The 24752-nt window shown below is 42.6% G+C and overlaps 1 protein-coding gene across 3 annotated transcripts in view; it reads left to right on the top strand.

The window, feature by feature from the left end:
* The window catches only part of CTBP2 (C-terminal binding protein 2), a 260667-nt gene that overhangs the window by 119666 nt on the left and 116249 nt on the right, over positions 1-24752 (top strand). For 2 of the 3 annotated variants that reach the window (XM_090057530.1, XM_090057532.1), the window contains exon 2: positions 17367-17529. In XM_090057530.1, the coding sequence (XP_089913656.1) occupies positions 17472-17529 (58 nt within the window). In that variant the 5' untranslated portion in view covers positions 17367-17471. Of the gene's footprint in view, positions 1-10203; positions 10271-17366; positions 17530-24752 lie in introns of all 3 variants that reach the window. The other variant, XM_090057531.1, reaches the window with a different exon arrangement.

The following is a 24752-nucleotide window of genomic DNA, read 5'->3' on the forward strand; positions in this document are numbered from 1 at the left end:
GTGCTAGCCTGGTTCTAGTTTTTCACAGATTTCCTGTGTGACTGTGGGCAAGTCACTTAGCCTCTCTGTTCCCCAGGCTCCCATCAAGACACAGAGATAATCATACTTCCCAAACTCATAGCTGTGTGGAAGCCATAATAGTGGACACAATAAGAGTACCTAAATAAGTATGTTGTAATAAATACTCTGGGGCACTACCTAATTCCTAAAGTGAAACAAGACTACTGAAGGAATATGCACTATAACCTCATTAGAATGAACTGTGTTTATAACAAACTCTTGGTTTTAACAATCCCAACAGCAAAAAAAAAAAAGGTTTTTCATGATTTTAATGCAGCAAATTGACTAACCCTATTAAAGAACTCTTCTATTAATGAACTTCTCTCCCTGTCCCACAGGGGTTTGTTGTAATGAGGTTGTACTGTAAATATATTCCAGATTGTCCAGATGCAGTTTCCTTAAGGTGAAGGTTTGATCCATTTATGCAAAATTGCTTTCTTGGGGCAGAGGTGGGGGTGATTTGGAGCGAGAGAGAGAGAGAGAGGTCCAGCAGCCAACCTGACTACATTTGATGAGACTTTATCCAGGTTAACTTAAACAGTAATGTAGGACTAAAAACCTAGGGCAGACTGGGCATGTCTACTACGCAGTTGATTAATTAGCTGTGCAGTAAATGTCTCGGTGAATACACGTGAGCCCCTATTAGGCTAAAGTAAAATTAGTTTACTCTGCAGTACATTAGTTAAACTGTTTTCATTAGGTGGAGTGAAAACTCTGCAGCAGCACTTGTGTAGATGCTACCTGCCGGCTAGCCCCACATTGAAGCTCCTTTGTATCCCAGAGAGCCCCTCCGTCCGCAGCACATTGAGTCAGAGGAGCAGCCCCAGGCTGGCAGGCTGACCCCCAGAACCTCCTGCCATCTGGGGCTGCCCGGGCTCCACATGCTGTGCCTGAATTAACTGCAGAGCTTATTGCTCTGGAGTTAAATGCTCCCGCGCACACGTTCAAACAGTGCAGTAAGCTCCACAGTTTATTCAGGAACTAATTGCATGTGTAGATGCACCTACTGTGAACTAACTCTTGGTGCTGCCAGGGATAAACACTGATATATGCATCTGTCAGTAGCTGTCAACCTTTTTAGGCTCAAGGCACCCTGATGAGACTCAGGGCACCCCTCAGAAAATGCTGATGCTTAGTTTTCACTTGTTTTTGACTAAGGAAAAATAACAGAACAATTTTTCTTTTGCAAAGAACTGACCACAACAGGTTGGCATTTTGTTGACATTATGGCTTCCCATTTGAAATCTCTGGTTTTATCTTGTAAATCATGTTTGCATACCTAATGGCACTAAGATTGCATTAGTGCCTTATGGCACCCTTGAAAATACTGCAGGGTTCTGCAGCACTTACAGAATCACTGATCTGCATGTTTCAGGTAGTCTGAAGCTAAAACTAGAAGCATAAAACCTGTACTTTGCCAATGTTCTAGATCTGTATTTTACAAGCAACTCCTAGACCCTTTCCCAGGCTTTGGGAATTGAGATATAGACCTGAATTTTACAGCTTGGGTAGATTAATGCTTGTGTGAGATGTGCATGTTAAATACAAGCTGTGTGTAGAAAAATGTGTGTCAGTAGAGGTGCGTGCACTTCATATTGCCTCTCATTATTCTGTTGGTTTAGGACTGAAATAATACCTGACGCTCTGAAAAACACAAAAGTAAAAACCATTGCTATGTACGGAGTTTACAATCCAAGAACCAGATACTGCCAAGACTGGACACAGTGGTTAGCCACAGGAGAAGCATGATTAGAGTTGTGGTGGTGTTGGTCTTTACCATTATTTTGAACTGGCCACTAGTGAGTATTGCAGGTGTGTTCTTGTAAGAGGTTTGATTTGAAGTGGGGTGCTAGCCTAGATAATCAGAGCCAGGTGGTTCCGTGTATAAAGGGAGGAATTAAGAAAGGCACAGAGATGGGAGCAGGAGACAGAAACTAGCAACCTGTTAGGCTGATGCCAGTGACTCAGCACAGGAATTCATAGAACATGAGAGAAGACAAGCTCTGAGATCATAGGCATCATAGAAAATTAGGGTGGAAAGGGACCACAGGAGGTCATGTAGTCCAACTACCTGTTCAAAACAGGACCATCCCCAACCTGATCAATCCAGCCAAAAGTTTGTCTAGCTGGGTTTTGAAAACCTCCAAGGATGGAGCTTCCACCACCCCTCTGGATAACCTGTTCCAGTGTTTTACTCCCCTCCTAGTGAGAAAATTCTTCCTAATATCTAACCTTTACTTCCCTTGCTGCAACTTTAGATCGTTGCTTCTTATTCTGTCATCTGCCACCACTGAGAACAGTGTAGCTCCATCCTCTTTTGAATCCTCCTTCAAGTAGTTGAAGGCTGCTGTTAAATCCCCTCTGTCTTCTCTTCTGTAGACTAAATAAGCCCAGTACAGCCTCTTATAAGTCATGCCCCCCAGCACCCAAACCATTTCTGTTGCCCTCTGCTGGACTCTCTCCAATTTGTCTGCATCCTTTCTGTAAGAAAGAGGATGGAGCTAGACTGTTCTCAGTGATGGCAGATGAGAGAATAAGGAGCAATGATTTCAAGTTGCAGCAAGGGAAGTTTAGGTTAGATATTAGGAAGAACTTTCTCACTAGGAAGGTAGTAAAGCACTGAAACAGGTTACCCAGAGAGGTTGTGGACTCTATTTTTCTCACTTAATCATTTTTAAAAATTAACATAGAATCTGCTGCTTGTGAGATTAACAAAGGGTGAATTTTATTGCATCTGGAGGTAGGAAAGTGGAGGGAAAAAGAAATGCTGAAAGCAACAATAGCTGTATGTCTGAAGCATTTATATTTTCCTCTTGTCCTTGTTCTTGTTTGTTCATCTATGCACAGTATATGGAAAGGTTGAAAAGTGATGATAGCTAAATTAAAGTAGAGAGAAACTGTTCTTTAGCAATTCCAGTGAAGTTTAGTAATGCTGTTCACAAGCTGGGAGCAGACAGCTCACTCTGTAGTATAAAATGCCCTCTAATGGCCAAAGAGGTGTATATAACTGATTTAAAAAATAGCTAATACATTCATCTTTTTCCAGTGGCTTCTGATCGGCTGTGTTAAGTCAGGACTGGTCTAAAATACTTGTCAGGTAAAGGAGAGCTTTTGGTTATACAGGTTTGAAAAAACTGAGATTTTCTCTCTCTTTAACATCTTTGACTTTGGAAGTAATGAAAACAAATACAGATGGCCATTTAAGAAAATGTGGAAAACGTTGGAAGTTAATTTTATTTTTTCAGCATGGCACAGACCACTTTAAATAGGGCTTCAGGATATGATATGTATCATATGCTTGTTTGCTTTTAAAATTAAAAATAAAGAAATGTACCTACTAATTAGTCAGCGTAATAATACTCGTGCGTGCATCATATGTGTTGGGATTTTTAAAAACCAAATACCAGTGGCCAAAGGGGACCTTCGGGTTTTTTTTAGCAGTTATTCATGCTAAGAGATGAGGGAAACTTTGGTCCAGTTCTTAACTTTGGGCTCACTCCCAGCTCCCCAGGCTAGTGCAGGCTGAAGATGTTGGGGAAGTGTAGCATAATCCTGTGTGGAGAAATGGTTCAGCTAAAATGCTTAAAAGACATCCTAAAAAGGTTTTTCTTTTTTTTTAAATGGCAGTGTCACTGTTGAGATGCACAGAAGAGGGAAGAAAGGAAAATACCTTTTTAAAAGTATTTTTCAAACCTCAGTTTTTTTGGATCAAAAAAATAATTCCTTAGTCAATTCCAACATTCCTTACTTTTGCTTGGGAACTTGTGGAAGGTCTCTGGTTATACATAGTGTTAACTGGAAAAGAGATGCTGTTTCTTCAACAGAGACTTCACTTTCTCCAAAGTGATAAGCAGTCATAAATATTGAATGAGTGTAACAAAAGAAACTGACTTTATTTTTTAAAAATCCCTTTCCCTCTCAGTTGTTTCATGCTTTCTGTAATACTGTTACTTCACTAGCTCTCCAGTTATCGTAGAGGCTTACAGCCTAGACAACAACTTGAATTTGTATTGTTAATTATAAGCAGAGGAGAAACTTAAAAATAAAAAGTACAATTTTTTTTTTTCCTTTTAGGGAACCTTAAATTGTGACCCTCTTTCCTGATTATAAGAAGCAGTTCTGATGGTGTAAAAATGATTGAGGATATAGTTTGTGGGAGTTTAGTGTGCATAAGGAATGGAAGCCATTCATGTCGTTTTTGAAGCCTGTTTTAGCACAGCTGTACGTAGTGGCATGCTGTTTAAGATGTGGTCTGCATCATTATGCAGTGCATTTTAACAGTAGATGTGCAGGCTCATATGTCAAGTCAGGTCAGTCCCGAGGCCTCTGCGAGCTCTGGGGCATCTTAGATGGTGTAACAACCCTAGTTGAGTTGCTTTGCATCATTGGTGATTCTTCAGGCAGAGTGACCCAGTGGCACCCATCTCCTTTCCAGGTATGGATAGCCATTGGCTTGCAGGGAACTCATCCACCCTTTGAAAGGTCTTGTTTTTAGTTCTCCTGGATGTCCCCACACTCTCCTCACCCTGGCAAGCACAGATGGAGACACCATTTAGTCACTGACAATGGAATAATAGGCTGCACTGGTTTACATGGTACCAGATAGCAGACCAAGAAAGTTCTGGCCTGATATATTTTATTCACTCATATAGTAACAAGTTAGTTAAATCAGTACATTTCTTGAGCAAAAGAGTCCTATAATATTTTGTTTCCCTCTGCAGTGACAGGTAGTATCTCTTTATTTCTGATCAACAGGTGTTAAAATGAGCACCACTGTTACTTCAGAAACATACTAACCTGCTGTACTTGTGGGTTTTCCACTAGGTTGCATGAACCTGTTTGCTATACTTTTTCCCCAGATTTTATTTTTATTTTATCCTTAACAAAATAGCTTCGCCAGCCCTAGATGTAGCTTCAGTCAATCACTTGCCATTATTCAATGCTCCTTTAATATTAAAAGGAAAGACAGCAGTTGTGATTGCCCTCCAGTGCTGTCACAGTATGTATACTAAAAGTCAGAAAAGTTACTGAAGAGGCAGTAGCAATACACACTTCTCCCACACCATCACTGCCTCTGTGCCTCGTGGGGACCGCATCCAGGGTTGAGAGTCATCATCTACTCCATCAGCACTATCAGATTGTCAACAGTAGTGCCGGTTTCAATAGTGAATTTTGTGACCTGCACACTTGAACCTGATCTAGCAGTTACAGAAAGGACATGAGAGAGCCATTGAAGGAATGACTCTGGTCAAGGACCTGAGCAGAATTGAGAGCAGTGACCCAGCTGAGGTGCGTTATTACTTACTGAGCCATCTAGCTAATCCCACCAAGTTCCCCAAGTACCAGATATCACTGAGCAGCTTCCAACAACAAAATTGTCAGTAACTAATAAAGGCATCAAACCTAATTAATTTAGTCTTTCTCATAGATAAGAATTCTGCTCTTCTCGGTTTTGAGTACAGTAGGGTTTCACAGTCAGGAGCCTGGTATGCTATGCCATGTATATAGGGACCTACCAAAATCATGATTTCATGTTTTTTGTGGAAACCTCAATTTCAGGCAGGCTCTGTGAAAAAGTGAGGAATCCATGCTTTTGGCAGGCTCTCTGGGGGGAAAAAAATGACCAAACATTAAGTGCTGACTTCCTCTGGCAGTGCTTATGGCCACTACAGCCCTGCCACACAGCCCATCAGGAGAGGAAGTGGCGAAAGGAGCTGTCGGCACGGCAGGATGGCTGTCCCCCCTCGCTGCTGATTGGGGGCAAGGGGTGGGGCTGTATGATGGACAGCCCTTGCAGGCAATCAGCCCCTCAGCCAAAAATGGTATGTGTGGGGGGGCTGGCACACTCCACCTGCAAAATTGGCTGTGAGCTCCATGGTCTGCCCATGTAATCAGCTGGCGACTGCTTAGACACCTATTTATGTACCAAGGGTTAGGTTTTCCACCAGGGCGCTTCCAGCAGTCTAAATGAATCTAAGTGTGGAGATCAAGCATAGGAAATCACTACCTAATGTAAGTACGAGTGTTCCCTTGGTCACCTTAGTGATTTTAAACCCATCCAAATCCTATATTTAGTCCACGTAAATGCTTCAAGTCATAGAATCATAGAAAAGTAGAAGGGACATCGGGAGGTTATCTAGGCCAACCTCCTGCTCTAAGCTAAACCCTTTTTTGGGATCATACTGTAAGTCATTGACCTGGCCAAGTGAAAATTCATGAAAAGGGTCTCTGATTCAGAATGTGGTATTTTTCAAAATAAAGGAAGGTAGGTGCCCTACTCCCGTGGGTAGATCCAGGACTTTCTAAAGCGGGTACGTCACTGCCCCTCAGACCACAGGGGGATGGATGTGAGGCACAGCTGCCCTAGGGTAGCAGAAGGTACCGGGGAGAGAAGCAGGAAGCAGGCGCGCAGAAGGCGGGAGCTGCTGCAACCCCTGGCTGACCTGGGGACAGGAGGAGCTTCGATCCACTCCTGCCCTGCTGCAGGCAGGAGCTGCAGGGGGCAACTGTAGGGTGCCAGGCTCAGCTGGGGATAGTGGCAGTGGTGCTCAGGTCCCACTATAAAATAAGGAACCTGTGTGTTGCCCCTGCTGTCCCCAGTACAGCCAGGCTCACCATGCAGCTGCTCCCTGTAGCCTGCAGCTTGAGTGGAGAAGGAGCAGCTCTGGAGCTCCACTCCGTGCTTGCATCAGCCAGGGACAGCAGTGGTGGCGGAGGGCCCGCTCCTTCTTCCAGCACCTGATCCTGGGTAGCAGGGAGACCTTGGGGGAGGAGCAGGAGCAAGAGAGGAAACCCACCTGCTGCTGTCTTCTGCCAAGCCTGGCACCCTGCATGACTACAAGATGTGGTTAGAGCTGGGCAGGATTGGATCTGGGGCTCCCCCTGCACCCTGCTCAGGTGGGGACGCTGGTAGCAGTGGGGTGTGACTGCACTCCCTTTGCTCAGTCCTCTTTGGATGCATCCATACCCATTTCTGCTGAAGTTGTGTGTTGGTTCATGTATTTAATTTTACCTAGGGCCTAGGATCCCTAACTGTAGTTAGGTGCCCAACCCTATCAGGTATTTTAGAATATCCCATCTAATTAATATTATTTTGAAATCCCTCTGTCTGACTGCCCTAAGTGGAGAATCTGGTTATAAAAATGCCCATTTAGATCTAGCCTTGGGGCTACACACATGAACGTCACACACATGTGAGTTGTTCTTTTATTGCATTGGGGTTGCCCAAGTGAGAAAATTAGTCTCATGTGTCAGAGTTTGTTGGAGTGTAGGAATACAGGAATTGCCACATCAGATCAGACCGATGGTCCATCCTGTCCATTATCCAGTCTCTGACAGGATGAGAGCCCACATGGTGTGTACGTATGGAAAAGAGGATGTTTCTTCCAAACCACTGTCAATTATATATTGCCTTATGTCCTGAGGTAAGAGGATTTAGATCCCTTACGCAGTTTTTATTTGACTTAAAGAAAAATTGTGGTATTTCATGGTTTTACATTATCGGTGTAAAAGTCTGACCATTCTCTTCGGTCCTACTAAACTTGAACTCATTGTTGCTTGAGGCAGGAAGTTCTGTATGTTGATTTTATGTTTCAAAAATAACAGTTCCTTCCTCTCTTTCCCTGAACATGTTATTTTACTTGCGGCTATATCACTGATTTATGGAAAGAGAGAAATAATATTCCCAAGCGTTTCTATCCCATTCCTCATGCATTCTAGCCTTTTGTTTTGTTTCCCTCCCCTCTTACTCAGTGTTTCCTTTTCTTTCTTTCATCTGTGTTTCTCATCTTAAAGTTATCCCAGTTCCAACCCCCTCCAAGGGATTCACTCCTGTGCCTTTCCCATTGCATGCTCTGAAATGGTCAGCAGTAAACTAGTCAATGCAGGACTTTGGTGTGACCAACACAGTAAGATGAATGGGGAACTGTACCTGTTCATACTTCTCAAAGCTATTGTTTCATTAAAATCTTAATACAAAGTCATGCTTGTAGGAATCATTATCTTAACGTTCAAGGAACTGGTGAGATCTGCCAGCCATAATTTGGGCAGAGTTGAGGGTTTATTTACCTTGTTTAAACAGTGAGAAGGTTTGTAGAACAGGTAAGAATTAAGTGAGGGAAGAGCTATTAAAGCGGGTGGGCAACATGCAGCCCAGGGGCCAGATGTGGCCTGCAGGCCATTCAATGCGCCCCGTGGGGCCCCCTCAAAATTAAGAAAATTAATGTTTATCTGCCCCTGGCTGCCTGTCATGCAGTCCTCGATGGCTTGCCAGAACTCAGTAAGTGGCCCTCCGCCTGAAATAATTGCCTGCCCCTGCATTAAAGTGAGTCTATTTGAACCTTTTAAAGAAACAGGACACAAATCTGTAGTTCCTTTGTAATCATGATAGATTCTTCTCCAGTGTGACGATGGGGAAGAAGCAAATGAATCCAAAGAGTGACTATGCTAGATTGGAGCAAGGATGGTGTGATCACAGGGCTTTTGTTCTAGCTTTTTCTAGCTTCTCTCTTTCTCCTGTGGTAATTTATAAAGCACCTGCCTGCAGCCTTAAGCACTGCAGATGGATTAAAAATGTAGTGAAGACTGTAGTCTCACTGTATTTTTTCTGGTTTGAGAAAACTTGGTTAGGAATGTTGATGGATTCATAAAACTAGGAGTCCCGGTCCTTTCTGCTTTCTTACTGCCTAATCGGTGGTAGATTAACAGTGGGGACATTAAATATAATGTTTAGGTAGGCACACTACAAGGTTTTTTGGATACTAAGGTTCTGTATCAGGACTTTGTTTGTCTATTAAAATGATCTTGTATACAGTTGTAATTTTTGCACACTGAGCAAAAGAAAAGAACATCTTCAGATTCCTGTTTCTTTACTGTTAATGTGTGAATATGATTATAAACTGAGGCAGGTCAAACATTGTCTCTGTGCAATCCCTTGTCAGGTAACCCCAGGCTAGTAGGGATGACAGGATATGAAATTAGATCATTATCACAAGTGATCTTTAGAAGAAAATGACACATGCAGTAGTGAATAATGAAATTCTTTCATTAGACTTTACCTAGTCTTCTGCACGATGGGCGCTCTTTTTACAGTAAATGCGGGACTGAGGTGCACTCCAGTTTTGATTCTCCTGTGGTCATTGCATACATGGGTTTGCATGGAGTTGGTTGTGCCTGAGGCAGCATTTGGCTTTGCTACTGACAGTGTAGCACAGGCAAAACATGAGAAGCTAAACAACGTGAATTTTTTTTTTAATCGCCTTTTCTATTCTTTAGAAAATAAATTACCCTCTAAGACATCCTGCTCTTCTCTCATTTTCTGGCTCATGGACTGTGGTGTTTAACATACAGTATTAAGAAGCCACTTAAATGGTCTACATCAGGATTCCACCCCCCCCGCTTTAAAACATTTGTTTAAGTAGATTCCCTTTAAATAAATAAATAAATAAATAGCAGGCTATCATAATGTCCAAACGTTTTCAAGGAAATTTACATTTTGAAAGACGCGGTTGGAGACTAGCAAGGACATGCAATTACTATATGTAAATCACTTCACTTGTTTCCTAATCTTGCAGCAGACCAAGAACTATAGTTTTTTGTAGTTCTTTCTCTTTAGCTCTAGTATTTCATTGTACAATGAGGTTTCTTTTATTTTAATGTCTCTCTGATTTTTTTTTGTTCACTTTAGCCTGATTATAATTATTTTATTTTTTGTTACTTTTAGCCTTATGATTTATTTTGAGATTGGAATAGATGTAGAAATCATTGCGGGTAAATGGAAGTTGTGTGCGCAGCTAACTGTGTCCTATACACCACAAATGGAAAAACCTTTTCTTAATTACCATTTCATACAAAGACTGTGAAGTGTTCTGCTTTTTTCTGTATGCTTCACATCTACTCTTCTCCAGCTTATCCATGCCTGCCAAATCCTACTCTGGGTGCTCTTGTCACATTTTTAATAGTCTTTTAAGTTGTGTTCTTATTACTGCTTGGTCTCATCATAGTCACCTGCTACATACAAATGGGATGGTTAAAATAGTTAAGAAGCAGTCAGGTTTTTTTTAATTACTTTAAAATTATATTAACTATGCTGCATGTTGTTGGTGAAGGTGATGGTAATTCTGTGATTACTCTTTTCCTTTTCAGAAAGTTTTGTCCCTCCTTCCCTGCCCTCCAGGGATAATGTAGTAAATAGAGCTGCTTGGAAAAAAAGGTGATGGAACCATTCTCCATGAGAAAACAGCTTTTTCAGCATTTTATTGATTTATGAAATTGTGTTGCATTTGTTGATTTGGGAGGGAAAGGGAGGAGAAGTTCTACCAGTGTCACAGTCATGTTTCAGCATTTTCACATTGAAACATTTTAGATTTTCTTTTTGAAATGATTCATTGTTTGGAATGTTTTTGTTCTATATTGTATTCTTGTATTTTAAATAGCTGAAATAGAAACCAAATGGTCTACTAGACCCCATGTGGAATTATGTTTTCGTAATTTTCTTTTGTGGAGAACTTTAAAATTTCAGCATTCTCTGGTAGTTGGAAAGAAACCAGATTTTGAAACCTGGAATTTTTATACAAAAATGGGTGGCAGCCATCCCATTGATGCCATTTAAAGGTCTTGGATTCTTGTGATATTCCCAAATTATCCTCTTATGCCTCCACGATGGGAAGGATCCTGATCCAGCTTGCCAGATTTCCCAAGCCATGGAACGCAATGTAATGAAAATAAGAGGAATATGTATATTTTTAGAATGCTTATAATGGATCTACTCACTCTGTGGTTTTATCTCCAGTAACATTTGGTTTGTTTCTTTCTTTCTTTTTACTATAATGAGCCTTGGCCTTTACGAAGCTTCTGTGTGGAATGGAAGTTTTGGTTCTTTTAAAATGTTGCATTAATTATTAATATGAGTGGGAATGATGCTCTTTAGCATCCTTACATTTTAAAAAAAATCAATTAATTATTGCTATAAATCTCTGATATTATGCTGCAGTCATATTGCTGGGAAATTGGCCATTAACTACCAGGAAATCGCCTATCTTCCATCAGTCAGAATTCAGTTGTACCAACACAACCCTTTTCCTTTTATAAATTAACTATCAACGTGATACATAATTGATAACCATTTATAATAATAACAATAATCTCCATGAAATTGTCATCTTGGTATGAAGCAGATTTGTTAGAGCCTTTACCCCCCTCTTCCTTGTTCCAGCCTATTATGTTCGTTAACTGTTAATAACCAGTGTTTTCTCAGAGACAGCTGCTGTGCTGACATCTATTTTAGGGACAGCTGTAAGCTCAGTTGTTGGAGAGAGGGAAGTAATATTCAAGGTAGCAAAATATAAGGAAAGTAGTTTGCAATTTATATGAAAGTCTCAAAAATGTTTTGCAACAAGAGCTAAGTGGTGTGTTCCATGGAATGGAGGCCACAGGGGAAAGGAGAGGTAAGGTGAGGAGTCGGGGTCAGTTGTAGGCATCCCTTCCATCTCTCTCTCCTCCCCACCCCCCCTTTAATTTTCTGATTCCCAGTCCTTTGTTCTTACCCATAGATCTCATTATCACTTTGTTTTACAGGAAAGCATATTACATGCGAATGTAGAGTTTGGGGTATTGTATTGTAAAAATATTAGCTTCAAATGTGCTTCTCATGCACAGTGTGAAAATCTACCTACATCAGATTTAAAGGGTTTTCCAAAGTACTAATTAGATGACAATCATCAGGGGCATAACTTGAAATTGTGGCACCCTGGGTGGCATGTATGAAGGCTGGGGGAAGGGAGGAAGAGAGTGCTTACCTCCCCATGCAGGGGCTTCTGCACTTGTGGTGGCAGCATGGGCTGCCACTGCCTCCAATGCAAACTCCCTGAACGGGGCTGCTGCAGTGCAGGCTCCCTAGGGCCTGCCATTCTTGTATTCCCTCTGAATCAGTGCTCAGGGCTAGTGCACTGCTTGGCCCCTACCCCCACCAAGTTGTTCTACTGCCAGTAATACCGTTCCACTGTTGTATTGTGTTCCATCCACAATGCATTGACTGAATGATGTAGAATTTAAGATTTTCTCTCTTCTGAGCTAAGTACAGACAGTCAAAAAGCCCGAGGCTGAATCGATTCTGTCTTTGCAGGTAGTCTAAGATGCAGAAATTAAACTGGAACATAACTGGAAAGACATTCACTTCTGATTCCAGAAATGCAGTTACATGCCTGCCATGGTTCAGGCCAAAAGCCAGGGGTCTCTACAGCATGGCTCTCTAGCATGTAGCCAGCATGGACTGTGTGCTTGCCTCCTCTTCCTGCTGCCCCTGAGGTCTCTGGAATTTGCTGTCCAGAATCACATCATCAGGGCTCTGCAGGGTTGCTCATTGCTTCCTCTTCCTACTTCTAGGTGCCTCTGGGATTTGTAGTTCACAGTCGCAGCCAGCAATAAGTATTTAGCAGGGCAGGGCAGCTCTGTACTCGGGAGAAGGGAAGTTTAACCCTGCTCCCTGGCCCCAGACCCCAACCGTTCTTTGCCAGAGCAGACAGCACAGCCCAGCCCAGGGCTGCAAAGTATGCTGGGATGCTGGGAGACTCTGACTTAACTTAAACCAGGAAGGGGCCTGGGACAGAATTTGCATAAGCAGGTCTGACCCAGATCAGTTAAATCTGATACTACATTCAACCAGGTTTATCTTAAACTAGTTGCAGCCATTTTGAAACTAGTTTATGTGCACTGAACTTCTGTTTTGTTACAGGTTTAAACCAGTTTCTGGTGACTTAAACTGGTTTATGTGTAACTTTTATTCCTAGCATTAGAAATGTTTTAACTCTATACTTTTCCTTATCTGTACTCATAAGCTTTGCAGTCCAAAACAGATTGCCACTCTAGTCTCTTTCTAGAATAGTCTCCTGCTTTGTATTATAGGACTTTTTTCAGTGCAGTAGTTCTTAACCTTTTGGACTCAAGGCACCCCTTGGTGGACTTGAGGCAACCTCCATAACTTTTATGAATGGAGTGGCACCCAATTTCAAAAACAATTGTACATATTGTAGTACTTCCTCGTTGCAGAGGGGATAGGCAGTAGGGGTGGGAGATCAGGCAGACAGAGACAAGGCTAACCTGGGATTATCTGCTTATCTCCTCACACCTGGTTTATCTTCTCACACCTTCTGGCATCCTTCAAAGGATCTGTAAACACACCAAGGTAGAATCGCTGTGTTAGTATGTGACTCTCCTGCCTTCCACTCATGGCCATTGTTTGAAGGTTCCTTCAGCTCCCAGTTTGTTCACTTATAGTAGTGAAATAAGGAGTCTTTTTAGACTCACTGGCTGCGTCCAGACAAGCGTGGCTGTGTGCTATGTGGTGCCACAAATATGTTTCTGGTGCCACATACGGCACATTCAGATGTTCTCTGTGCTGCAAAGGAGCACTGCCTGTATGTGTGCTGCTTTGCTTTTCTTTTGCCAGTTTTTTTTTTAATCCCTGGATATCCAGGGGCCAAAAAACCCCGCAGAAAAAAAAAAAAAGGAGAGCAGCGTACACACAGGCAGCATGCTGCTCAAAAGTGGAGCCAGGCTGCCCAGAGCCACGCTGCAGCTGCCAGCCAGACTCCACACAGCAGAATCACTGCTGTTGCAGCTCCGGGAGGCCCCCAGGACTGTAGGTAAAGCTCCTGGGGCCAGCCCAGTGCTAGCTCCAGCCTCCCCTACTCCACCCGTGGGGTAATTTGCCATGCGTCCAAAACATGCATGGCACAGACACCACTGCTGCTTGTCCCCAGGGAACCAAACTTCCACATCATGTGTTTGATGCAGCCACTGTGTGCATCTACACGTGAATTTAAGGTGATGTCATAAACTGCTGAGCAGTTTATGCCAAGTCCAGCTGCTCCCAGATGTAATGCCTAGATCAGTGGTCTCCAACCTTCTTATGATGAAAATAACTTTTTGTAAGTAAAGGGCACCCCAGGATCTTCCACCCCCGGCCCTGCCCCACCCTTCCCCCTGCCTCCTGGACAAGCCGCCTGGGCTCTGACCCCACTCACCCAGCCCAGCCCGGGTGGCGGGGGTGTGGCTTAGCCCAGCCACATGCTTCCTGCCACTTCCATTGTGGAGTCTCTGACAGACTGAGATCGACTGTCAGAGGCTCCATGATCGACTGCTCAATTGAGATAGACTGGTTGGTGACCACTGGACTAGATGTATGCCTGGGATAGCAGCAGTTTGAGTTGGGGTGGAAGAAGCCGTCTGGCTGAGCTGACTGGGTGCAATTTATGCCCCAGTCATCGTCCACAAGTGATTTGGCGGAGTTAATAAGTTTACTGCACCCTAACTTTAGCACACGCATATACTGTGACACTTACTGTGGAGCTAATTAGTCAACTGCAGTAAAGCACATGTGTAGATGCACCCACATGGCCTGTCTCTACACAGCAAATAAGGATTGTACAATATGATCGTAACACTAACAGCTCTCCTACAGTGGCTTTAAATCTAGTCAGCAAAAGTAACAAACAGAAAGTATGTGGCAGCCTGGACTTAACTGTGGGCTGTACAAGCCCCTCTGGGACCTAGCTACATACTCATTTGCTGGTCTGTGGTGAACGGAGTATGCTCATGCTACAGTCACTTCTTGAATACCTGCTTATGTTGCAATTAAACCTTCTTTTGATATGTATACGTTGTAAACACCACAAGCAGTTGTTCCAAAAGATACCTCCAGTGCCTGTACCTGGGTGGTGGTGTGAGCTGCTGTGATAAAAGCGAGTGAACCCAGTTGCCTGTCTGTTTTATATTTCTGAGTGGCTCTGCATATCAGTCTCCTGTGCTGGACGTTCAAGGGCGCAGAGTCTTGATTAGGTTTCCTTCCTGACAATAACTTGTGCTCTAGATAGAACAGGACAGTCCAAGCGAAGCGTAAAGAAATCTAAACCAAACTTGTTATTTCTTCCCCCGTTGTGTGTGTATGTGTACATAAAGACACCCCCCCCCCTTTCTGTCTCTTTATGCTACCAACAGTTGATGACATTGTATGTAAATGTTGGCTTGGAACATTACATTCCTTCCCTATGCACAGTTCTTTTTAACCAAAAGCAGTAGAGATCTGTAACAATTTGTGCTGAGAGATCAAGGCAGCCAAATACCATTTTAAGCATGTCGGGGATATTTTATCAAAATCTAGCTCATGTTCATCTGTCTTCACCTTAGAACCCAAGACAGGATGGTTTAACATTGAATCACTGAGTGTAGTTTTACTTAGTAAAATTTTAATGGATGTGGTATACAGTTGCTTTAATTTAGATGTTGACATGAGCTCTTTTTCCTTATTTCCCATTTCATGTGACACTGAGACGGTGCTTGCTCTGAAAAGCAAACTACCGTGTCTAGGTTGCTGATGATCTTGCTGTTGCCAGAGTGACACATACCGTGTCTCTTTTGAGGCACTCTGCAGTCAGGTTAGAATATTCAAGTGTTAAGCAAAACTTGTGCGCTCTCTCTCAAAAAAAAAAAAATCCAACAATTGATGATGATGAGTAGCATAAAAGTCTCAGTTTACCTGTTTTTATTACTTTCTAAGGCATAGTATAAGTCTAGGACTTTCCCCCTTCAAAGAACATGTATAAATTACCAGACCTTTTTGATCTTGGGAAGAAAAACCTGCCACATGCTTATAGGCTCAGCAGTGCTATGCTGGCTAGCACTACGGATGAAAGGGACTTGGGGGTCAGGATTGACCGGAAGATGAACATGAGCCTTCAGTGTAATGCTGCAGCTAGTAAAGCGACCAAAACGCTGGCGTGCATCCATAGATGCTTCTCGAGCAAATCCCGGGACGTCATTCTCCCCTTGTACTCAGCCTTGGTGAGGCCGCAGCTGGAGTACTGCGTCCAGTTTTGGGCTCCACAATTCAAAAAGGATGTGGAGAAGCTTGAGAGAGTCCAGAGGAGAGCCACGCGCATGATCAGAGGTCAGGAAAACAGACCTTATGATGACAGGCTGAGAGCCATGGGACTCTTTAGCCTGGAAAAGCACAGGCTCAGGGGTGATCTGATGGCCACCTATAAGTTTATCAGGGGTGAGCACCAGGATCATGTTTGTTCACCAGAGCGCCCCAAGGGATGACAAGATCGAACGGTCACAAACTCCTGCAAGACCGTTTCAGGCTGGACATAAGGGAGAACTTTTTTACTGTCCAAACCTGCAAGGTCTGGAACAGCTTCCCATCGGAAGTGGTCCACTTCTGATGGGAAGCTGTTCAGGCACCTACATTGAACACCTTCAGGAGAAATTTGGATGTTTATCTTGCTGGGATCCTGTGACCCCAGCTGACTTCCTGCCCCTGGGCAGGGGGCTGGACTCAATGATCTTCAGAGGTCCCTTCCAGCCCTGATGTCTATGAAATCTTACAGTTTACCTCCAGCCTCCACACAGCCCAATTGCCTACCTCCTTCTGCCACCCCAGTCTCACTTGGTGCTCACAGCTCACCACTTGCAACTTCATACATCGACCCACAACCACCTTCTTCCCCCAAAGTTCACTGCTCCAGAAGGGAAACGATTGCATGATGAAGTGCCTCACAGAGGAGCTAATTAGCTCACCTGCAAGCTTGTGATATGCAGCTGTGCTGTTTCCAGTGCCAGAGCTAGCCTGCATGAAGTGCTATCCACAAGTGAGGCCTCCCTGCAGTACTTCTGTGGCCCATTTGAAAACGACTGCTTTAAAGGATGTGCATGTCAGAAATGCTGAATCCAGTGCCCCATGGATTATATCAGCTGTTTCAAGTATGTTTGTGAGGACCAGCTACAACTATGGTTGCTGCTTATGTAAAAAGTAGTAGACAGCGTGTAAAGTCTCTGCAGAGATAAGGAGCTTGCAGTTTTAGAAATCCAAATTCACATTTCAGTGTCAGCTATTTCCCTGGAAATGGATTAAATAAGACCTGATATCCAAAGTGCATGTGTGCATAGAATATATTGGAAGAGCAAAAGCTCCTTTTATTTTCTTTCCTCTACGCTTTGAATGTGTGTACAATTTAATGGATTTTACCCGTTAGAAACAGGACTCTGCGATTTGAAATAATTCTTGGAAATCTACCTCTAAAACTTCAACAGTTGTATTGTACGGTGCTGCTATTTCTGATAGTAAGGAAGGTAAATGAACGTAACCTTGATTTGCAGTGTAAAATGTGGGTCTGTTAGACTACAAAGGTAGAAAGCCCTGAATTTGTAACTTTTATTCCAGAAAATTTACAATAATATGTAGCATAGAACTGCTCTCATAGTTTGCACCAAGATCTCTAAATATAAAGATTCTTATCTTCTTGTTTCAGGGTTGATAGTGTGGCGTTATGCACTCAGACTCCTGTGAATTTTCCTAAGTTCTTGGTGGACTGCATTGCTTTTTGAATCGGAAAGTTTAAAAACTACAATAAAGAATGGCACTTGTGGATAAACACAAAGTCAAACGGCAGCGATTGGACAGAATTTGTGAAGGTAAGGCTGAGTATAATCCATTATTGCTCACGAGAACTACTTAGGCTCTCTGAAGAAAGTAGAACTGATAAGTTATGGGTAGTGTTTGTACAGGAAAGGTGTTGGGGTCTTCTCTATATCTGGGACTCCTACGTTCTGTGATAACACTGACAGTAGTGTTGGTGTTTGCAAAGGAAGTATCTGCTGCTTTTTTTTTTCAAAGTTTTCTACTCAAGATAAGACATCCTGCTTAATGGTTTTGTCTTCTGCATTGCATAGTAGTTTATACTAGAATGATTCTTTTGATAGCACTCACCTCCAGTCGAGTTGGTCCTACATTAAGTCACAAATTCTTACTTTATATTCATGTGGTCTTGCAAAGATAATGCTGGCCTATCAAATATGTTTAGCTTTGAATGGGTCCTAAAGCCCATTAAAAACCAAGAGCCTTTGTCCCATACTATAAAGAGCAGAGTGGTAGCTCTTCCCAGCATTCTGTCCTTACACAGCTGCAATCCAGGTATCCCAGGTTGTGAGATCTGCTGCTGAATGCAAAATATCCAGTGGTGATGGCCTTACACTCACTGCCATGCATCAGTATCTAAAACAGCACTTTGTAAGGCATTTTCATCAATGCTGATTATTGTAGGGGCTGCATGAAACCATTAAACCAGTTAAGGGTTTAAATTAAATTCTCAGAAGACAAAGATTTTATGGTGCCAGACTTATTTGAACTCTCAGTAGATAAGAATGTAATCGGACTTCCAGCAACATTGACAATTTCCATGTATGCAAATGAAAATTTAAAAAGCAGTTGTTGAAATATAAGTAAGTGTATTAGAAGAAAACATCAGAATATCAGTTTTTTCTTTGTTAGGTCACATGTAGCCAATTCAATTGTAAATTTAGTCTAAACATATAGCACGGGGTTTTTTTAGTGCATACTGATGTACTTGGGTACATTTTTCATTTACTTTTTGCATTTTGTTAAGTGTCACAACAGGAGGACAGTCTGTGGTGAGTTTTTCTCCCTCCACTGTGTCTTCAGACAGTGTAAGTTACTCGTAAGAGAAATCAAGTGGGGTTAGACAACCTCAGACTTCTCGGTGTTGCTCACTGATACTTCTGTGATGTGAACTGGTGGTCATCTCATAAAAGTTTTACAAGCAGTAGCAAAAGAAGAACAGTATGTTATTTAAGCAGCTCTAGCTTAAATCATGTCTGCTGAGTGATTAGGTGTGTTTAAAGGGAAAAATCTGTCCAGATAGATGGTTTCAATTTTTATGTCCTCTCAGGCGAATGAACAATGGCCTCTAGGGTCACTATTTGAAATATTACTTAAATGCTCCAAGAGTGAAATTCGACTCTCAAATGTGAGCATACAGCTCCCGTTGAAGTTTTTGTGTCAAGAAGCATGTATTTTATAGCACTTCCAGCAAAGCATTTAGGACCTCTGGAATATTTTCAATGAGAATAGTATATCTGAGGGCAGAACAGAGTTGTCATATCTTTGCCTTAGCTGTTATGTGTGTTTCGTGATAGATCAATAATTAAATATAATTTATTTGCTGTAATTTTAAGGTTGTCATAAATTTTTTTAGCTGTTAATTGGTTGGGGTGATCCTGGTAATTTTGCAGATGCGTAGACCATGCAGGTGTTATTGATAACCCATAGGAAGCAATTATTAGTTACCAGCTGGAACTAACTTGGATAGAAAATGAGTTCTCCATTTAATCAAGTAATGTAGAAGAATGTAAAAGCCATTTCACCTGTCAGTTTAATTAACCAAAGCAAACCTGGGTTACTTTTCCCTGGAGCAGAGAGGAAGGTATATTGCCTTTGTAATACTGAAAAAAAAAAATTCTGATGCTGACCAGAATGTATGGGAACAAAGAATTGTAGATCCAGCCATTTCAGTGCTACAGGTGCTCAGGTGTAGAGCTCTAGCATGTTAAAAAATTATTAGGTGAGATTTTCAAAAGCACCCTTTCTAGTTTGAAGTTTACTATCAGGTCTGCTTGCTGAGTACAAAAAAACTCAAAAGGATCATAAAACAAAAAATGCTAACAGAACATAAAGTATAACTAAAGTTTAGATTATTTTCCTCTGAACAGTTGATTTATGAGCCTTTTGTTTCCTTCTTGTCCAAAATACTTTTCTAATCTGCAAATAAGAGTTTACATACCTTAAAAGAAAAAAAAAACAACATTTGTCACCTGTATTTGTGACTTGAATTAAATTGCTAGAATTTACCGTGGTGTAGCAGCATGTTATGGCTCATGTAACTAACAAAATATTTATAGCTAATGGCTTAAAACTGACCATAATTAATGTTGTAAAAATTACCCTGAAAAATAATGTGCTGGTGTAATGTTTGTAATACACCACCTTGACTTTGCTGATGACTGTTATGTTGGTATTGTTGAAAGATCTGGTTAGGTTGAGTTTGAAGTATGCATTTCAGTTTACCTGTTTTTCTTGATGTTTTGGAACATTTTATGGTATGACTGGCAGAGAGCAGACTTGTCTGGTTAGAAAGATGAGAGAAATCTTTTAAGACATTGGAACTCATGGAATAAATTTCTCCCTGTTTCTCTGGCCAAACATAAAATACAAAAGTCCTTTTCAGTGTGTAACCTTTATTTATCAACACCATAAGCTTCCATGCTTATGTACCACTTTCCTGTTACAAGAATGGATTAGAGGGAAACATGGATTTATTTTTGTGCCATAAGCAAAGTGTTCCCATATGATGCATGTGAACATAGGTGAAACTTATAATGAGTAAATTTTGTTTTGTATCTAGGTCATGTCCGTTATGCAGAAAGGCATAAATAGTAGGGCTGTGCAAAGCTTTGGTCACTGATTCAATTTGGCAGAGATTCGGCCCAATTCGGTGGCTGAATCTCCAAATCTGAATTGAATCGAGACCCTTTAATCTCTCTAAATTGAATCGGAATCCTCTGAATCAATTCGGAGATATTCAGAAAGATTCAGCAATTCAGAAACAGACACAGCTTTTAAATGTTTTTTTCTACATACCTAAAGGTACCACGGGAGTGCTGCGATGGTGGGACTGATGGAGTGTCCCACAGAAGCACAGGGGGGTCCCCCAGCGTGGTCGGCAGTAGACCCAGAAGTGGACCAGAAGCACTTCCAGTCCACTTCCGGGTCTGCTGGGGAGCATGCAGGGGGGCCTCCCCATGCCCCGCCGGCTCGGTGACTGATGCCTTCTGGGTCTGAGAGGGCACCCAGAGTCCTCCCATGGCTGGTCGCTGACTCAGGAGGGTGCAGGGGAGCTCCCCTCCCCTTGGCGGCATACCACTTCCTGGTTCATCGCCGAGCATGTAGGGTCCCCCCTGCGCTCCTGTGGGACACTCCATACGCCCCAGCATCACAGTGTTCGCCAGCCGCACCTGGTACCTCAAGGTATGTAGAAAAAGCGTTTAAAGCTGTGTCTACAGCTGAATCGCTAATTCTCCAAATCATCGTCGAATCTTCAGATTTGGATTCGGCTGAATCAAATCAGGGACAGCGAATTGACTAATCGAATCACTGTCCCCGACTCAGACAAAATCCGAATCTGAATTGAATACAGCCCGTTTTGCACACCGTGATACATAACTATAAATAACCCTGTTACCAGAAGTGAGGAAACTGAAACTTGGTGAGGGCTTGGAACTTGCCCTACTAAGTTGCCATACAGCAAGGTGGTGTCAGGGCTTAAGATAAAACAACTCCAGACTCAGTGCCCTTTGTTTTAATTTCTGTACCATGTTGCCTAATGATCACGCTAAATAATTGATACTGCACTGTGTAATAAATATCAAGGATTCTTTTGAATAAGAGTTCACAAAAAAGTCACCTATGAATGAATGTAATCATCTGGATAGCTGACAAGCAGTCCCTGCATCAAAAGGTTTCCCTCACCAACCACGGTTTTGCCAACCACGGTTTTGAGTATCCACGCTTAATGTTCTTCATACCATTTTGGCTACCACAGTATAGTGTTTTGAGTAACCACAGTTTTCCGTGGCTGTGCATCAGCCTGCCATCTGCCATTTTTCCCATAAGCCTTTTGTCTCGCCAACGACGGTTTTGCCAACCACAGGACCTTTCAGGATCCTAACCCAGGTGGCTGGCAAGGGAAACCTGTATATTCAAAACCTGCAGTTTCTGCATTCCTTTGTCAAACATGCAGTAGCAGTAATAACACTGGCAACTAATGACCTGTGCCTGAGATAAAACAGTCCTGTCATATAAAGTTGTAGCACTTTTGAAAACATCAATTCTTAGCCTTCCTGTGCAGGTTTAGGAGACTTCTAGAAAAGGGAACTTGCTTTATCCAATTGTATTGTTTAATTTGAGCATTTAAGCAGTTGGTTCTCTTCTAATGTGCATGTTTTCCTAGTCATGACATTGTCACATGATAAATGTATTCTTCTTCTAAGCTAGTTGCTTGGAACAGGTGAGCATTTTGGATGCGGATTTTGCTACTTAGAAGAATATAAATGAAAGAAGAGTTTGGGGACTAAAGGGACATTACAACTGCACACTAAAATGAAGCCTGTAGAACAGTTAAGGATTAGAAGAGATAGCTGACTATTGCTTGCGCACATAACAGAGAAGCAGCAGACTTCTCTACTGAATGTATTCACTGTGCGGTTGACCTTTCCATCTCTTCTCTTGTTGCTTTAGCTCAGAAATGGGCCCTATTTTTGTAGTTGGATATATATAGTTGTCAAGATCTGCCTGGATATACCCAGTGCAGTTACAAGGGATATTGACAGTCGTTTTGTTTTGGTTGGTTTAACTAATACCTGAATGGGTAACTATGTTTAATTACGTAGTTAGTGGAAATATGTTGTGCATGTGGAACTGGCAATGCTGCCTAGCATTAAGGCTGCATGCCGTTGTAAGACACAGCTTTAAGTCCCTTATAATTTTGCCAAATCTTTAATTGCTGGCCTTCGGTTACTTCTTCTGGATTTTATATATCTATAAAATCTATAGATCTATATAGATATACATAATTTTAAAAATGGATATATATATATCCATTTTTTAATATATCTATGTATATCTATATATATATATACATTTTTTTTAATTCTAACAAAAAAGGCTTGGCTGTTTCTAAGAATAAAATTAGGGAGAACATGCCTTGCTTTACCATGTTAACATATACTTATAGCTCTTTACTTGAGAATCTCTATTGCCTCTATATTGTCTACTAAACCTGATCAAATTGGCCAAGTTAGAAGCCTGTGGGGGGGGGTGGGAATAAGTTAGCACATGCCCATTAGAGATTTGTTTGGCAGCTGAAGTCTCTGAAAGAGTCTCTCTGCCCCGAGCATACTCCTGGCTGTTGCAGCTCTGTGCGCTGGAGCTGACAGCATGGAGCTGTTCTTTCCTGCGCTGTCACTGCTTCTGCTACTGGAGCCCTGATCAGTGTAAAGGAGGAAGCTGCCTAACGTGAATACAGACCTGCAGCATTGGAGATGATAAAGTAAGATAAGGACCCAGGGTGGAGGCTGGGACTGGCTGGACAAGAATTCGCAGAGAATGAGTTGGCAGAGATGGCAGGAGGGGTGGAGAGAATAATGCTGGTGGATGGTGCGGGGAGACTGAAAGTAAAGGGATAGGACAGAAACAAGTACTCAGAACCTGGAGGAAATTGAAGTAGAGAGGAACTGGGAGCCAGTGGTAAGAATATAGAGCTTGCCTAAGGAGGGGTGGTTGGAAGAAACTGGGACTAGTTGGGAAAGACAAGTGGAATAAGGAGCCTGTGGAAGGAGGAGGCTATTGAGACTAAGTCTAAGATAAGCTCGGAGGAAGGGAGACTGGGACTGGCTGGGAAAGGTCACTAGGGAGTGGAGTAACTGGGGGACTGGGGTGAGGAGCTCACACTGGAAGTCTGGGACCGACCGCTGCAGTTCAGGGAAGATTGGGATGGGGAAAGGAATCTGGAGGGGAAGACTGGGGTTGGCTGTATGGGGAGACTGGGACAGACAGAAGGACAGGGGGGAGTGGATGGGGCAGAAGCGGTCAGGCTTGGGAGGAACTGGGTAGAAGGGTCTTTGCTCAGTAGCCTGAAAAAGAACCAAGGTTTCATGGATCTGAGCTTTCAGCTGGCAAAGATGATGTCTCTAATGGCTGGGCCACCTAGAGCAGAGATGGCCACCCTGTGACAGGTACCACAGGGCACAAGTAGCCTCCGTGCATGGCATGGAGCAGATCAAAGAGAGAGCTGGGAATGCAGTGGCAGCTTTGGTAGAGGAAGGGGCTCAGAGTGGCACATGGGGAGGTTGTGGAGCTTACCTTGCGGCACACTTGCTAAAAAGATTGTTCCCCCTGACATAGAGGATGACAGCATACTACTGCTCTCAGTTCATATTAGCAAAGGCCTGTCCTATGGATCTAAAGCTTCAAATCCTGGTGGTACCCAGTATATTTTCATGTGATTGGACTTATTTCCAGTGTCCTTAATGCAATTTATTATGTATAAATTTCCAAAGCAGGGGTGTCAAACATGGCCTTGCAGAGCCACTCTGTCCAGCCCTGTGGGTTACCAGTGGACCAGGAAGTTGGGGGGTTTAGCCCACTGCAGAATTTGAGGCCTTTTGTTCCTGCTAGCCATGATTATTGGTGAGACCCCTCACTGCCACCACCAGACCTCTCGTTGCTGTTGAACCCACCACTACTGCCACAGGTGCCATGGCAGCTACCCCCATGCCCTGGGATAGATCTGGCCTGTGAGGAGCCCTGCAAGGAGGCCCTGGATCTGGCCCAGGGTCCCGGTGAGTTTGACACCCCTGCATTAAAATAAGTTTAGGTTGCAAACTTCAGCAGTGTCAGAATTTGGTTGTCTGGGCAGCCTGAATTCTGCCCCTTGTGCCTAGGCTTGAGTTGCATGATCCGCCCCTATTTACTCACCAGGGCACTCAAGGTGCACCCTCCAGCTGCTTAAGAGTTATTCCTACTCATTTCTAAGTATGCTGGCCCCTCGCCTCCCTTTTTATTTTCTTTTAATTTATTAAACTTCTCTGATTAGCTTCACAATTTACTGGCAACAGGTGAAGTTGTTCAGAGAACTGACTGCTTCTTACTCCTAATATTTTGCTTTCTGTTTGAAGAAGTGAAAGTCTCTTGAGGTCTCTCCTCTGTTTCCTGACAGGAGTTCTTTCTATGTTTTTAAAATATTTTATCATCCTCCTTCTCCCCAGTGACCTCCCTCACTTGT

Source organism: Crocodylus siamensis, chromosome 7, assembly GCF_052110815.1.
Source record: "Crocodylus siamensis isolate JL-2025a chromosome 7, ASM5211081v1, whole genome shotgun sequence".
Taxonomy (NCBI): domain Eukaryota; kingdom Metazoa; phylum Chordata; order Crocodylia; family Crocodylidae; genus Crocodylus; species Crocodylus siamensis.